This window comes from Meles meles, chromosome 12 (assembly GCF_922984935.1).
Source record: "Meles meles chromosome 12, mMelMel3.1 paternal haplotype, whole genome shotgun sequence".
NCBI lineage: Eukaryota > Metazoa > Chordata > Mammalia > Carnivora > Mustelidae > Meles > Meles meles.
Genome location: NC_060077.1, coordinates 21,385,961 through 21,401,324, shown reverse-complemented (window position 1 = coordinate 21,401,324; position 15,364 = coordinate 21,385,961). Strand labels below are relative to the sequence as shown.

At 50.4% G+C, this 15,364-nt stretch overlaps 1 protein-coding gene across 2 annotated transcripts in view; it reads right to left on the bottom strand.

Moving 5' to 3' along the window:
• SGSM1 (small G protein signaling modulator 1) overlaps positions 1–15,364 on the bottom strand; it is an 88,652-nt gene that overhangs the window by 33,857 nt on the left and 39,431 nt on the right. Inside the window, exons 9-13 of one of the 2 annotated variants that reach the window (XM_046025553.1) lie at positions 11,321–11,445; positions 8,142–8,209; positions 6,905–7,068; positions 6,372–6,504; positions 2,176–2,319 (exon numbers count right to left, since the gene is read on the bottom strand). In XM_046025553.1, coding sequence (XP_045881509.1) covers positions 2,176–2,319; positions 6,372–6,504; positions 6,905–7,068; positions 8,142–8,209; positions 11,321–11,445 — 634 coding nt within the window. The remainder of the gene's footprint in view (positions 1–2,175; positions 2,320–6,371; positions 6,505–6,904; positions 7,069–8,141; positions 8,210–11,320; positions 11,446–15,364) is intronic. The other variant, XM_046025554.1, reaches the window with a different exon arrangement.

Genomic DNA, 15,364 nt, shown 5'->3' with positions numbered 1-15,364 from the left:
CAGCAACCCCAATCATTATCTGACCCAGACCTATGAGCCCACCTGATTCAGTGAAAGCTATCACCAAAACCTAGGCCCCTCAGCAGACAGGCAGAGCTGAAGATAGCTGAAGAGAGAGGAAGAAGCAGGGTGTGGGGGGAAACACAGATTGAGAGAGAAAGAGACAAGACCCAAGAAAACAGACCCAGTACCAGGACAAGAAGCCAAGCCTCACCATGTTGTCATTCAAGTGTCCTCATAGGAGGCTGACAAGAGGGAGAGGAGCCTGATGGGGGCTTCTGGGGAAGGCTGATGGTCCCAAGTCCCCAGAGATAGGCTCTCTGGGAGTAAGAGTCTCTAGTAGAGAGACAGAAGGGAGCCTAACTCAACAGATGAGGCAGGGCTCCCAAGGGCAAGGGACCCAGGGGAGTTCCTGCTGATGAACCCACCTGCTCCATCATCTTGAGCCATACAGCTGTTCCATCAATGGGTCTCAAATGGGTGGGTGACCTCCACCCAGAATCATGGGGTGCTTATTAAAGAGCCATATGCCTGTATCCCACCCTTGACCTACTGAACTTAAACCTCCTGGAGATAGAACCTTTAAGTCTGTATATCAAAAGACAATTTTGATAACAGCAGCCATGTCCGAGAACCAAGAGGGCATGACTGATCTCCTAACATGGATATTGGTGTTCCTGATTATGGGCTCCCAGGATACAGCACTCAGTTTCCCTCACTGCCTTCTCTTCCAGCTCCATGGAAATCACCATGTCTCCATGGCATGGCATGGGCTCCAGCTGCATGGCAAACACAATGGTGACTCACACATTATAATTTCTATCGTTAACTTCCTGGCCTCCTGGCAATTCCAGACAGATGCAAAGACTATATTTTTTCTAGGACAGGGCTCGGTAGGCAATTTTCCGTCAAGGGCCAGAGAGTAAACATTTTAGGGTTTGTGAACCCTTTGGCCACAATCACAACCACTCAACTTTGCTGTCATCATGCAAAACAGCCATCCACAAGATGAAAACACGTGAGCATGGCTAGGTTCCAATTAAAACTTTATTTATGGGGGGCACCTGGGTGGCTCAGGGGGTTAGGCCTCTGCCTTCAGCTCAGGTCATGATCTCGGGGTCCTGGGATTGAGCCCCGCATTGGGCTCTCTGCTCAGCGAGGAGCCTGCTTCCCCCTCTTTCTCTGCCTGCCTCTCTTGTGATCTCTGTCAAATAAATAAATAAAAACTTTAAAAAAAAAACTATTTATGGGGGCGCCTGGGTGGCTCAGTCGTTAAGCGTCTGCCTTCAGCTCAGGTCAGGATCCCAGGGTCCTGGGATCAAGCCCTGCATCAGGCTCCCAGCTCAGTGTGAAGCCTGCTTTTCCCTCTCCCACTCCCCCTGCTTGTGTTCCCTCTCTTGCTGTGTCTCTATCGAATATATAAAATCTTTTAAAAAATTTTACTTATGGACACTGAAATCTGATTTTCGTATCATTTTTCACAGGTCACAAATATTATGATTCTTTTGATTTTTTTTCAATCATTAAAAAAATGTAAAAACCATTCTTAGCTCATAGGTCACACTGAATGAGGTTGGCTCTGGCCCGTGGGCCCTAGGTTGCCAAGCTCTGACCTAGGAGACTGAGAAGGGTGTCCATCTGCCCCACAGGCCATGCCTCCCAAGGATAACGGGTAATCTTGGCCTCTTCTCTTGGGCTGCAAGGTCGGGGGGCAGTTATGGATCCAGGGCCACTTGTTATCTGAGCTCAGGAGCAGACAGGACCCAGCCCTACCCAGGATAGTGCAGAAATATCCTCCCCAAGCTGACTCATTGATGAGCTGACCACGAAAGACCAGCAAGCCCCTGTAAAATGTTCCAGAAAAGCATCCCCAGGCCTCCACCAATCTCAGGGAAGCACTGATCAGTTTCAGCAAGGTGTGGCCCGTATGCCTCGGCCCCGGCCCCTCACACTCTGCCGGCAGGCATCACCAGTGGACCCCTTCCCTACAGATCCCACAACATTCTTAGCAGCATTCTGCCACGTGGAGGCTGGACAGCATGAGGGCATCTGTGTGGCTACTGCTTCCCTTGCCCTGGGGACCAAGACTCAAATGACAACATGGCAGAGGTGGGCAGCACCCAGCCCCAGGCGTGGGAGGAGCCCAGACGTTACTGGGGAGCTGCTGCTTCAGACCTAGCCTGGGGAAGGTGGCGTCCCATCTGGTTCGTGCCCACTGACCGCCCCTGGCCACCACCAGCACGGACCGGCCGGCAGGAATCACCATCCAGGCGGGGCTCACGGAATTGGGGGCGGTGCTGCTCAGGGGGTCGGGAGCAACTTGAGACACAAAACAAAAAGCACCAGTGAAATGAAATGTCTGAGGTGGGCAGAACACAGAAACAGCCAAAGAACCCACCCCTTGGGGCTTTACCGCTCCCCTGCCTGGCTCTGCACAGCTCCCATGTACGGCGCTGGCCTCAAGGAAGAAAGAATGCTGATGTTTATAAAATGCCCTACTATGTGCTGCCTGCTGTGCGGGCACAGGCTTGCTCTCTCATCTTTAGTGACCCGGTCAGGGATCCATCTCTTCTCCCATTCTGCAGAAGTGGAAACTGAGGCTCAGAAGGACAACAGTGCTTAACCACCCACAGCCCTAGCAGTTAAGAGCCTTTTCTCACTGAGGTCCTGCTTCTCTTCCCACTAATGAAAGCTATCACCTACTGAGACCAAGTATTTTTATTATCCCATTTTCCAGACTTGAGAACTGAGGCACAGATGTAAGCATCATGCCTGAGACCACCCAGCGAACAAAGAGTGGAGATGGGATTCCGACCCAGGGCATCAGACCCCAAGAGCCTATTCATACTCTTCTGACTGATATCCCCCCCATATTATCCATGCTCTATCTAGACCTGCAGTTCTCAATGGGGGCAATTTTGTCCCCTCAAGGGCTTTTGGCAATATCTGGAGACATTTTTTATTGTCACAACCTGAGAATTTGCTAGATGCTACTGGCATCTATCCAGGGGGTAGAAGCCAGACACAAGACACCCCACCCCCACCAAACACATCATTATTCGGTCCAGTATGTCAGCCCTGCCCTAGACCATCTCTGTTCAGTAAGAATCCACCCTGAGCCACATGCTTCATTTAGAAGTTTCCAGTAGTCACACTAAAAGGAGGAAAAGAAACAGATGAAATCAATTTCAGCAATATATTCTGTTTAACCCAGTATATCCCTAATGTGACCATTTTAACTAAGAGTTAGTATAAAATGACTGGTAAGATATTTTGCATTCTTTTCTGGTTTTCCTCCAAAGTCTTCAGAATGTGAGTGTCTTTCACACTTAGGGCACATCTCCATTCGAATTCGCTGCATTTCAAGTGCCTGGGAGCTGCATGTGGCTCACGCCTACCACACCAGATGGTACAGACAGTCCCAGCAACACGGGAGTCTGGAAATGCCCTCCTCTGACTCTGAACCTGACTCCACATTTCAGAACTTGTCTCTGCCTCTTCTGTGCCCAAGGACCAGGTGTTGGAGACGGAGGCACGAAGATATTGAGAGGGGGTTTAGAACCATTTATGGCCACATCATCCCTCCCACAGGCCCAAACTCCTCTCTTATTTCTTACCGCAGGCATCCACAAACTTTTTCTATAAAGGGCCAGATAGATAGTAAATATTTTTGGCTTTGTGGGCCATACGGTCTCTGTCACAACAATCCCACTCCACTGCTGAGGTGTGAAAGCAGCCACACACAATATGGCTAGGAGTGGGCGGGGCTGTGTTCCAATAAAACTTTATTTACAAAAACAGGCAGTGGGCCGAATCTGGACCACAGGAGGGAGTCTGCCCATTTCTGACTTGGGCACTTCTTTAGGAAAGACTTTCTTGCTCTCAAAGATGAAAACCATACATGATTGTTTGTGTTGGCTCTGTGAGGCTCAAGCCCCTGGAGAAAATCAACCAAGGATGGGGCGCCATGGCCATGTGGGCTGAATCTGAACTTGGGGAGGAAGCGGGTGAGACCACAATCTGTCAAAACAATCTGCAAGCTCTGGAGCCAGGGCACCTGGGCTTAAATTCCAACCGTGCCAAGGATTAGCTGTGCCTCTCTGGACCAGTTTCTCAACCTTTCTGTGCCTCTGGTTGCACTTCTGAAAAACAGAGGTTGCTGAGGACACTGGTACCTGCCTAGGAAGATTGTGGTGAGGATTAAATTAGTTACAACATTGGAGGGACAAAGGCAGGCTTGGCACACAGTACCCAGTATTACTGACAGAGCGTCTGTCAAGCATTTCAAGCTAGGTGTCTGACACTCCTCAGAATAGGATCCTGTATGGGAACAGAATGGGGCTGTCCTCCCCATTCTACAGATAAGGAAATGAGGCCCGCAGAGGGCAAGTCACTTGGCCACCCTGAAGGGGCACAGGTGAGTGCAGGGATGTGTGCTTTTCTCAACAGAGGGCGATTCTGCTCCCAGTGGGAACCCAGCAGCGCCTGGAGACATTTCTGGTTGCCCCCACTTGGTGGTGGGGTGTGAGCAGATGGTGGTTAGTCGGGGGGACGGTGACAGGGATGCTGCCTGACATCCTACAAGGCCCGCAGTGCCCCTCCCCAACAACCACCAAGAATTATTCCATCTAAAATGTCAGTGGTGCTACCGTTGAGAAGCTTTGTTCTAGTTAAACTGAGTCCACTGGGGTTTCCTGAGGGGCAGACAAGAATTCAAGTCCCAGGAGGATATCTGGGAGATGTTTCCAAGAAACATAGGTAGGAGAGAGGTGAAGCAACACAAGAAGGTTCTGCCAAGGGTTAACACGTGGGTCACCACCATGGGCAACTGGTGCTTGATCTCCCAGCGGAGGGGAGAGGGGTCTCTGGGAGACGTGCAGAACACACAGGCCAGGGCTTCCTTGCTGGGGAGTGGGGTGTGAGGGAGCCAGGGCATTGAGATACCAACTCCTGCCTGTCCTTGGCTGAGGGCTGCTCCAGTGAGGCTCTGACTCCCTGACACTTCTACCCACCCACCCCACCCCCCCGCCCACCCCGCCATGGGCAGAAGGCACTCTAGGATGGGGGCTGGCTGCGGAGTGGCAGGCACAGAGGGGTGTGGGTAGGCACAGCCAGTGTCTCTTCTGCTGACACCTGCAGAACTACAACACACTAACATGGACCGCCCCCAAGTAAGAAAGACACCCAGCACCCAGCCTGGCTCCCAGCAGGTGCCTACACATTGTTTGTCTGATGAGCCCCTGTGCAGAGAGTTTCCTGGGAAGGCAGGCCCAAGGCACTGGGCTTCTCTGATCAATCAGCTCTCTGGTGGGGCGGAAAGACTCGTGGTCCTCCCAACAGGCTGGGAGGGTTCCAGACCCTGCTCCTGGGTAGGAAGAGATGTAGTGATGAATACTTCAGGATACTCTTGGGCTGTCAGTGATTCAGAAACATGAGGCCTGGCATGGTTAGCCTACCCTTGCCAGGAGGACATCTGCTTTCCAGAGAGCCTCTCATGGCCCAGCTGCAGTCAGTAAAGCAAGGGGAGGCTCAGAGCCATTATCCTTCGGACAGAACAACAGGGCCACCAAAGGTTAAATAAAATGGGGTGGACAGAAGGAACCTACAGCTTAATATTGTGTTGTTGAACAGACATCCATAGGATGCTTCATAAATGCCAGGCCTCTTTCGAAGAACTTCTCAACTATTAGTTCATGTGACCCTCATGATAACCCCATGGTGATGATGACCTTGACAGTAACAGTCTGTGTGAACCAAGCATTGGCACCAGGCGAGCCGCCATGCAATGCAGTGGACATACGTTAGGTCCCAGGTGCCAGCTCCCTGTGCTTTGCTTCCCCTCTGCTGTTTTCACTGCCATTTCTTGAGGGCCTACTGTGTGCGGGACTTTATTCTACAGACTTTACATTGGTCACCTCTTTATCTCATTGAATCCTGACAATGTGGCGAAGTAAAAGAACAACCCTGTAACAGCGGCTATAATGTACGTGGTCGGTGCCAAGAGCCTTATCTCATGTAATCCCCAAAAGGGCCCTATGTCCCAGGTGCTTTGAACATCCCCATTTTGCAGATGGGGAGACCAAGACACAGGGGGTGAAGAGAGTTGCCCCAGTTCAACCAGGATTCCAGAGCCCACGGCTACTACCCCAGGCCACCTCCTGGGCAGGTGCGTCTTTATTAAGCTAAGTAGCCTGTGGTTCTCATTTGGGGAGAAACCGAGATACTAACTCCCTGGCTTCAGGTCCCCCCAACCCCTGCTGACCCCAGAGTCCAGACTAGTCCAGACTCATCTTCTAATCCCAAACACCTGGAATCCTTCGCATGATCAGCGAACTGGTGGATCCAGGGAGCCCAGAGACGGGTCAGCTTACCAAATTCAGACTGCATGCTGGGGTAGATGATCCTGAACACGTAATCTGTGGCCTCATCATCTTCCTTGTCTGAAGACGCGGACTCGGCGGAACCCTGAGGGCTTCGCTTGCGCAGCTTGGGAAATACTTTGCCCTGAAAGAATGTGTCCCATTGCACAGTCCTTGGGGTACGCCTGTCCCCACAATCTGTACAACCTGAGGGTTTCAGTGGGATATGTGCCCACAAAGCCATGTAAGGATCCACAGGCAGGAATGACCACTGCCCCAGGCACCTGGGTGGCTCAGTCAGTTAAACATCCGACTCTTGATTTCGGCTCAGATCATGGTCTCAGAGCTGTGAGACTGAGCCCCAATTTTCAGGCTCCACGCCGGGCATGAACCTGCTTGGGATTCTCCTGCTCACCCACCCCTTTCCCGCTCTGCTTGTGCACGAGCTCATGCTCCCCTCTCTCTCCCTCTCTCTCTCAAAAAGATGACCACTCCCCACAGCTGACCCCCACTCCAGCCTCCCTGGGGCCCCTGCGATCACTCACCTTTCCCCGCTGAGACCAGAGTGGAGGGTCCAGCTGCCCATGAGGGAGCAGCCCGTTTTCCAGGCATGAGAGGAACTGCAGGAGGTGTCCTCCCTTGGGGAAGCGGAAGGGCGGCCTCTGGATCCCGTCCTGGCTGACCAGCACCACTGTCCCGCCGCTGTCCACTGCCACCACGACCCAGCCAGAGGAGACCCAGTGGGAAGTCACTATGAGGCATGGGGATGGGGCACTCCCCGCACACACATCCCCCCAGGCATGCCAAGCCAGTCCCAGGGACCTGCTCCAAGGCTCTGGGAAAGGCCTGGGCAGAAGGTCAGGAACAGTTTTTAACCTCCACTGAGCCTCTTAAATCCTACCTGCTAGGGTCACTGACCGGGTGGTACAGGACATGGTCCAGAACAGTATGGCTGGACTCTGTGAAGTCACCCACTGAAGGGAAATGGTGCCCCCAAACATCTGATGCTCCTCAGCACCCTCTATGAATCAACCTGACCTATTTTTATATGGGGCCTTTCAGATCTTTCCCTTCTCAAGGCAGTATTTCAGTTGCTAGCACGTATTGAGCACTTACTGTATGTAAGCACAGCACTTTAAAGGCAGTGTCATCTGAGTATTCTGAATACTCAAAATAGACCTATGAGGTCTATCTGTTATGGTCTATCTTACAAATGATGGAACCAAGGCTCAGAGAGGCTATGTACTTTGCCCAGGGCTAAACAGTAGGGCCTGGATCTGAACCCAGGTCTGTCTCACTCAATAAGCTTAATGTTTCTTGTCTTGGTGGGACACAGATCGCTAGCTTCCTACAGCAGGATGGCCTGCTTGTTCTGAATGTACCTTCTCTGAACTTTAAAGGAGACCTCTAGTCATTAATCCCGGATCTTCGGAGCACCAGGTTTGGAATGACAAAGACCTGATTTCGAGTCCAAACTTGGAGCTTCCAGGCTGTGTGACTTTGTGCTAAGCTGTTTAGAGCCCTGCTTGGCATATCACAAGAGCTCAGTAAGTGTTAGCCACTAACACCATGGGTTGGATGCTGAGCCCTTATCATTCGTCATAGGATGTTCACAACAAGGCCAAGAGTAGGTGCTGCTGTGATTCCGTTTCACAGATGGGGAAACTGAGGCTCAGTGAGGAGAATTCACTTGTTTGAGGCTACACCGGTAATAAGGATGTGGGGCCAGGCAGGGGAGGCAGGAGGAACACCCCGGCCTTGTGCTCCCCCCACGGTCCCTACCTTGCTGGTGGCAGTGCAGATACACAATCTCCTCTAGGCGGATGGTCATGGCATAGTCCCAGTAGACGCTAGAAGTGGAGGGATGGTTAGGTCCACAGGGTGCCTGCTCACCTCGTCGTGGCAAAGGGACCAGAAGGCCAGAAGACCACACTCATGGGCTTCTGCACCCTTCTCACTGGTGGGTCACTAGACCCACCAGTCCCCAACATCTGTTGGTCAGACTTCAAATCCCACTTCCACCAACTATACTGAATCAGTCCCTTCTCCTCTCTGGGCCTCAGTTTCCCTAGCTGCAACACGAGGAAGTTGGAAGAGAAGCTATCTAAGGGACCTTCCTGCTCTGGTCTGCACCAGAGTCAGCCTTGCCAGGGCCCATGGAGTGAACGTTCTCAGAGGGCAGCCAAGCACACAGGGGTTTTCAGAGTAGCAGCCTCTACGAAGCCCCTTGCATGTGAGTCTTAGCCAGGACGTCCTTCCCCAGACTCCTGCATTGTGCCCATCTCCTAGGGTTGCAATGGTTTGTTTTCTCCTGTCTCTCCGAGAGGTGCTGCACTGGACAGCAACTGGGTTTTGCTCACTTCTGCACAATGCTCAGAGAATAATATTCAGAGCTAATCGTTGCCCTAGGGCACCCAGTAAACACAGCAACTCTCCAACTACCACCAGACACCAGCAAGGAGGAGCTGTGGCCACAGTTCTTTTGGAGCTGTGTAACTTGACACAAGCAGCCAGCCTCCCAGCTAAGGGCTCTACCTGCATTTTCTCACGGACTCTTTCCTGTATGCCTATTCCAAGCTTCCATTACCACATCCCCATTTAACATCAGATGAATAAACTGAGGCTCGGGAAGGAGAAGCTGACTGTCCAAGATCATTTAACTGGGAACGAGCAAGAGCTGAGCTTCTGTTTTCATTTTACATGTTTTAACAGCTTCCTAAAGTAGAACTGCTGGGTCACACAGTAAGGGTAGGTCCTAAGAAACTCCCAAACTGGTCTGTGAAGTGGCTGTACCATCAGCGGTGTGGGGGGAATTCCAGCTGCTTCTACACATGGCAGGGCTGAGATCTGAGCCAAGTGCACACTGACTCCAGAGCCCAAATAGCTACCCAAATATCACCCAAATATCACTCTTGGGTGATATTTCCTCGTGTACACTAGGAAAGCCAGCTGGGGACCTCTGACCCTCATTGTATAAGAGAGGGTATGGAGAGGACAAGAGAAGAGGTCCTGAAGCTCCTCAGATGAGGACCACGCCCCGTCTTTTCATTGTCTCTTGTTCCCCAAAGAGACGCCGGAACCCCTGGGTGCTCCCATTTCCTACACACTAACCCCCATGTTTCTGCCCACTGGCTTTTTCTCCTTCACTGAGCTCCAGGTTCCAGGCAGGAGTAACAAGGATCAATGGGGGGTTTCAGAGCTCAGGCTGGGGAAGTCTCCAGCCCCATCAGTAATGACCTTGAAAGTGCAGACTCCGCTGGAACCAAATATCGATGCGTCTATGATGTGCCTGTTCACAGAGGAAAAGGTAAGGCAGAAAGATGGAGGCCCCAGTGATCTGAGCTGGAGGGGGGCGGGGGTTGCTTGGCAATCCTTTGGTTCAGTGTTTCTCTGAAACACCATTAAAAGTTGTCTGCCCACACTACCCTGGGCTTAAGTCCAACCAACAAACAGGGCCTTCAGACTATGACGTTTGACAGAAGAGACTTCAGTGTATGGGGAGCCCCTGTAAACCCTTTTGGAACCTTCTGAGAGTTCCGGGGAGATCACTTACCCAGCCCCCTCATTTGATAGAAGGGGGAAAACTGAGGCCCAGAAATAAGGAGAGACGTACCTCAAGTCACCCAGGGGGATAAGGACCGAGCAAACACCTGGTTTTGTAAAGTACATTTATGCATTTACCTGCATACTCGTGTTCCCTCCAGTATAATGTAAATACAAGATAAGCTCTGAAAAGGTAAAGGTTTTCCTTTCCTTTTCTTCATCTGCTCTCTCTTGTTTAGCCAGGGCCTAGCACATCACAGATGCTCTGTCAATATCTGATGAATGAATCCAGGTTCCCTGACTTCTCTGCTTCATTTCACAGAGATTATCTGGGCACCAACGGGCGGCAGGTGCTGGAGAGAAGACGTGAGCATGAAAGAGTCCTTGCCTTCACGGAAATGAGGTCTAGAACGTAACAGCTGGTATATGGGTGGGCACAGATTTATTACGTGAGCACGATTTTATAAATGCTATGAAGGAGATTCAGGGCTCCATGTAATCCAAATTCAGCTGGCAAGTTGGGGAAGGCCTGGAGTTTAAGATGAATAGGCTGAAATAAGATCCTGGGCCAGGGGCATCTCCTCGGCCCCGCACTGTTCCTCGGGGAGGGTTTCTTGATCAGAACCCTGGAATCTGGCTGGAGCTGAGTTATGTGGCCCAGCCCAAAACAGACTGTACCTCCCATTGACTGTCTCAGAAGACAGATGGCCACCTCGGCTCAGGAAGTGGCCAGCTTAGAGAACAGCATCAATCACACCAAGGCCTGGGGTTCCTCACACTGAAGCCCAACACAAAACAGAACACAATAAGGGTGTTCTGCTTATGTTCCGTGAAAAGAGCCCTTATTTTATATTTGTAGCTGCCAGGACTCCTTGAGCTGAAATAATCAGGCCGGACACACTCTGCACAGTGCCTTTCTTCTGTCTGTGTTCCTTCTGGGCCCTTCCCTATTGTACTGGGACAGGGGATTGCAGCAGGGAATCCCTGGTTTCTGAGTTTCTTTAGAGCATGACCCCAAAGCCTTTGCTGAGCCTTACAGATCCCAGGGTATCACAGGGAGACGCAGCCCCAGACCAGATACCCACCAACCACGGCCTCCCGCTTTCCTTCTTGACCGAGTGATGCGAAGGGAGGCAGCAGATGGGGGAATATTTGCCATTGGCAGGCTTTCCAGATCTTTATTAAGATTTCTCCCACTGGGTGGTGGTTTTGACCAGGGTTTGCCTAACTCCCATGCCCTAAGATTCTTCACGCTGGTTTCTAGATCCTCCCAATGAGCTACCCATAAGGCCACCGCTGCAGGCAGGCTGGGCCAAGCGGCTGCAACAACCAGACTGAGCAGCGGGCAGGGGCAGGGCACGAAGGACAGAGCACAAACTTCCCTGTGTGAAGGGTAGGAGAGGGACCCGGCACCTTACCTCTTCTCATAGTCCAGGTCCCCCATCGACCCATTCATTAGCTGGTTCGGCGTCCATTTCAAGGTCATGACATCAGCTGTCTGGTGCAGGGACAGGTACCCTGGCACAGCCTCCATATCATCCCTCTGCAGAGAGAGGGCACAGGCTTGGTCAAAGCATCACAGTGATCATGGGTCCTGGCCCATCTGACCTAGGATGCAAAACTAGAACCAAGAGGCTAGGTCATGCCCTCCAAGACCATGGCCATTTGGAAGATCCTGAACCTCCTTCCAGGTGGCCTTGCCAAGAAAAGCAGTTTGTGACCAACCCCTCAGGATGGGTTCTGTAGATCCAGCTAGGAAAACTGTCTGCCCCTCCCCGACTTTCATACTCACACCTCCTCCCCTCAACCAAGGTCCAGGAGCTCTGCTGCAAGGGCAGGCTGGTGGCTCTCTACAATTAGGAAGGGGCTCGACCCCTCTTCACCAGGACCCTCTCCTTAACAGAAGACATTGATCTGGCATCATTCTGGCCAGTCTTAAGGGGGAAAAAGAGGGCAGCTGAGCTCTCTGTCCCACCCACAGACATTTTCCAGAATCCCCAAATACCCACACTGTACTCCCTGCCCAGGAGCCTAACCCTCTGTCTTTCCAGTTAGACTTCAGAGCTTCTCACTTGCTCCCTCTGCTTTACCCCAAGTGGGGTGTGAGGGAGGGGGCGATCTCCAAGCCTCGCACATAGAGGAGGTGATTTCTCCACCAAATTAGCCTGTACGCCATGGGGAGATAGACAGCTGGCATTTACTGAGCACCTAGTGTGTGCTCCAAGCCTGGCTCGGCTGCAGGGACACGGTCCCCATTTAACCACACAAGCCTGCAGCCCTGTGATGGAGCACAATTTCCTGACTGGTTTTCACATAGTAATGCACCTGAAATGGGGATGCACCTGATAGAGTGGCATCTCATGATCACGGTCACTGCCTGATCTCATGCAATTCGGGCCTAGCTGTTCGGATGCTGTTACTTTAATTCGGGTTTTGGTTTTTTTTTTTTAAGATTTTATTTATTTATTTATTTATTTATTTATTTATTTATTTATTTGACAAAGACAGAGAGGGAGAGTGAGTGAGCACAAGCAGGAGCGGCTACAGAAGGAGAGGGAGAGGCAGGCTTCCCACTGAGCAGGGAGCCTGACACGGGGCTCGATTCCAGGACCCTGGGATCACGACCTGAGCAGAAGGCAGATGCTTCACTGACGGAGCCACTTGGGCACCCCTCCATTCAATTCTGAGCGTGGTTGTTACTTCATGTGTGAAGTACAGGTGTTATTTTAAATGTCTTTATAAAGATTAGACTGATTCATCTTTGAATCAAAAAGTGATTGCGCAGAAAGACTGGCAACAGAGCAAAAGGGCACTGATGTGATATTGGCAAAGCAGACACACTAGTCATGGCTGCACAGATGCCCACAGTTCCAGATTCTCTCGTAAAGTGACCACCAAGTGCACATATTTGCAAACCTCTGACGCTCTTGATCAGAGGTCTGCAAACTTCCTACAAAGGCTCAGATAGGGAAAAGCTGGGGCTCTGGGAGCCATATGGGCTCTGTGGTAACCAGTCCACTCTCCCTTATAGCCTGAGAGCAGCCCTACACAATATGTCATGGGCACGGCTGGGTTACAATAAAGCTTTATTGGCAAAAACAGGCAGAGCACTGCATTCAGCCCATGGCTATATAGTTTGTTGACCCCTTCTTTTGATGGAACAGAAGACAATATTTGGTGGAAAAATATAGACAGCAATGTCTCTCAGTCAAAAAGTGACATGAAGGATAGGGGGCGTCTGGGTGGCTCAGTGGGTTAAGCCTCTGCCTTCGGCTCAGGTCATGACCTCAGGATCCTGGGATCCAGCCTCCCACTGGGCTCTCTGTTCAGTGGGGAGCCTGCTTCCCCCTCTCTTTTCCTGCTTCTCTGCCTATGCGTGATCTCTGTCTGTCAAAGAAATAAATAAAATCTTTAAAAAAAAAAGTTTTTTTAAAAAAGTGACATGAAGGTTAAACCCGAAATGTGAAGAAGTTTTAGGACTATCTTAACTAATGAATGTCAATTTCATGTTCCCTTGGGGCACCTGGGTGACTCAGTCGGTTGAGTGTCTGCCTTTAGCTCAGGTCATGATCTCAGGGTCCTGGGATTGAGTCCTGCATTGGGCTCCCTGCTCAGTGGGGAGCCTGCTTCTCCCTCTCCCCCTGCCTGCTGTTCCATCTGCTTGTGCTCTCTCTCTGTTTGTCACTATTTCTGCCCCTCTCTCTGTCAAATAAATAAATCTTTTTAAAAAATTATATGTTTCCTTGTGTGTAGTTACAAGTATAATGTATGATTTTTAAAAAACTATATCCAAATAAGTCTCAAAGAACTCTTTCAGAAAGTGTAAAATGAAATTTCCAAGTAGTGAGAAAACATTTTATAGAACTTAATAGCACTTTCCTTCCTGATGGTTATGTTTAAAAATGGGACGTCTTAAGTTCACAGCTTCTTAGATCTGAGGAGATAGGATCTTGTACCCACTGGGATGTCGATACCAAGGCTCAGAGGAGAAGTGACTTGCTCAGGGTCACCCGGTGGTCACAACTGTGACCCCAGAGCTGGAGTAGCCAACAGCTCTCCCTCCTCTTCCTCCAAACTGAGCCCAAACACCACACTGATCCAGGTGGTCTCAGGAAGGGAACAGCAAAGGGGATATCTATTGCTTGAGGGCAGGGGCCTTACGCGTCTTGCTCACCACCCATCTCTGGGACCTGGACCAGTCCTGGGCATAGAAGGTGAATGATAAATGACACTGACCCTCACAGCAGACACCCTGAATTCAAAGCATAACTTTATCCCTTCCTCCCCACTGGGCACACCTCAGTGTTCTCACCTTCGATAAGACTCCTTGCCTCAAATGGTTGTTGTGAGCTTTAAATGAGTCAGTACAGTTAAAAGAACTTAGCATGGTGTCTGACATATAGGAAGTGCTCCATAAATATTAACCATGAAGATGTTTATCTTGATATCCTAAGCATCTAATTCATAGAAGGTTCAGGATAAATATCTGCTGAATGAGTGAGTGATAACAAGAGAGAATGGATGGATAAGCAGTTGGGTGGACAGGTGGGTAGAGAGATGGACTGGAAGATAAAAGGACAAAGAGTTGGATAGATGGATGGATGAATGGGTGGATGCACATAAAGATGGGTAGGTGGATGGATGGAGAGATATGTAAAGACTGGTAAATGGATAGAGGGATGAATGGATGGGTAGATGGATGGATGGATGACTGAATGGATGGATACAAGGATGGATGGATGGATGGATGGATGGATGGATGGACGGATGGACAGATGGATGGATGGATGGATATAAAGACAGATAGATGAACAGACAGATGCAAAGATGGGTTGACGGATGGATATAGAGATGGGTAGATAGATATGTGGATGGATGGATGGATGGATGGATAGACAGAAGGAAATGTCATATGGTTGAATGGATGGAGAGTTGGAGTACTGGCAGATGAATGAAGAGACAAATATGTGGGAAGGTGGATGGATGAATGCACAGATGAATGACTGAATGCACAGATGTAAAGATGGATGGATGAACAGTTGGATGGATGGATAGATGAATGGGAGGATATATGATGGATGGACAGATAGATGTAAAGATGGGTTGACGGATGGCTGTAATGACGGGTAGATGGATGGATATAAAGATGGATGGATGGATGCCGGATGGATGGATAGAAGGAAATGTCATATGGATGAATGGACGGGGAGATGGACTACTAGTCCATCTGTGGGTATGTGGGTAGGTGGCTGGATGAATGACTGAATGGATGGATATAAAGATGGATGAATGAACAGTTGGATGAATGGATGCATGGACGGATGAATAGAAGGAAATGTTGTCACAGAGATGAATGGATGGAGAAACGGAGTACTGGCAGATGAATGAAGACACAGGTGTGTGGGTAGGTGGATGAATGAATGGATGAGCAACCTGGAGCCAGAGGGAACTTCTACTCTGTA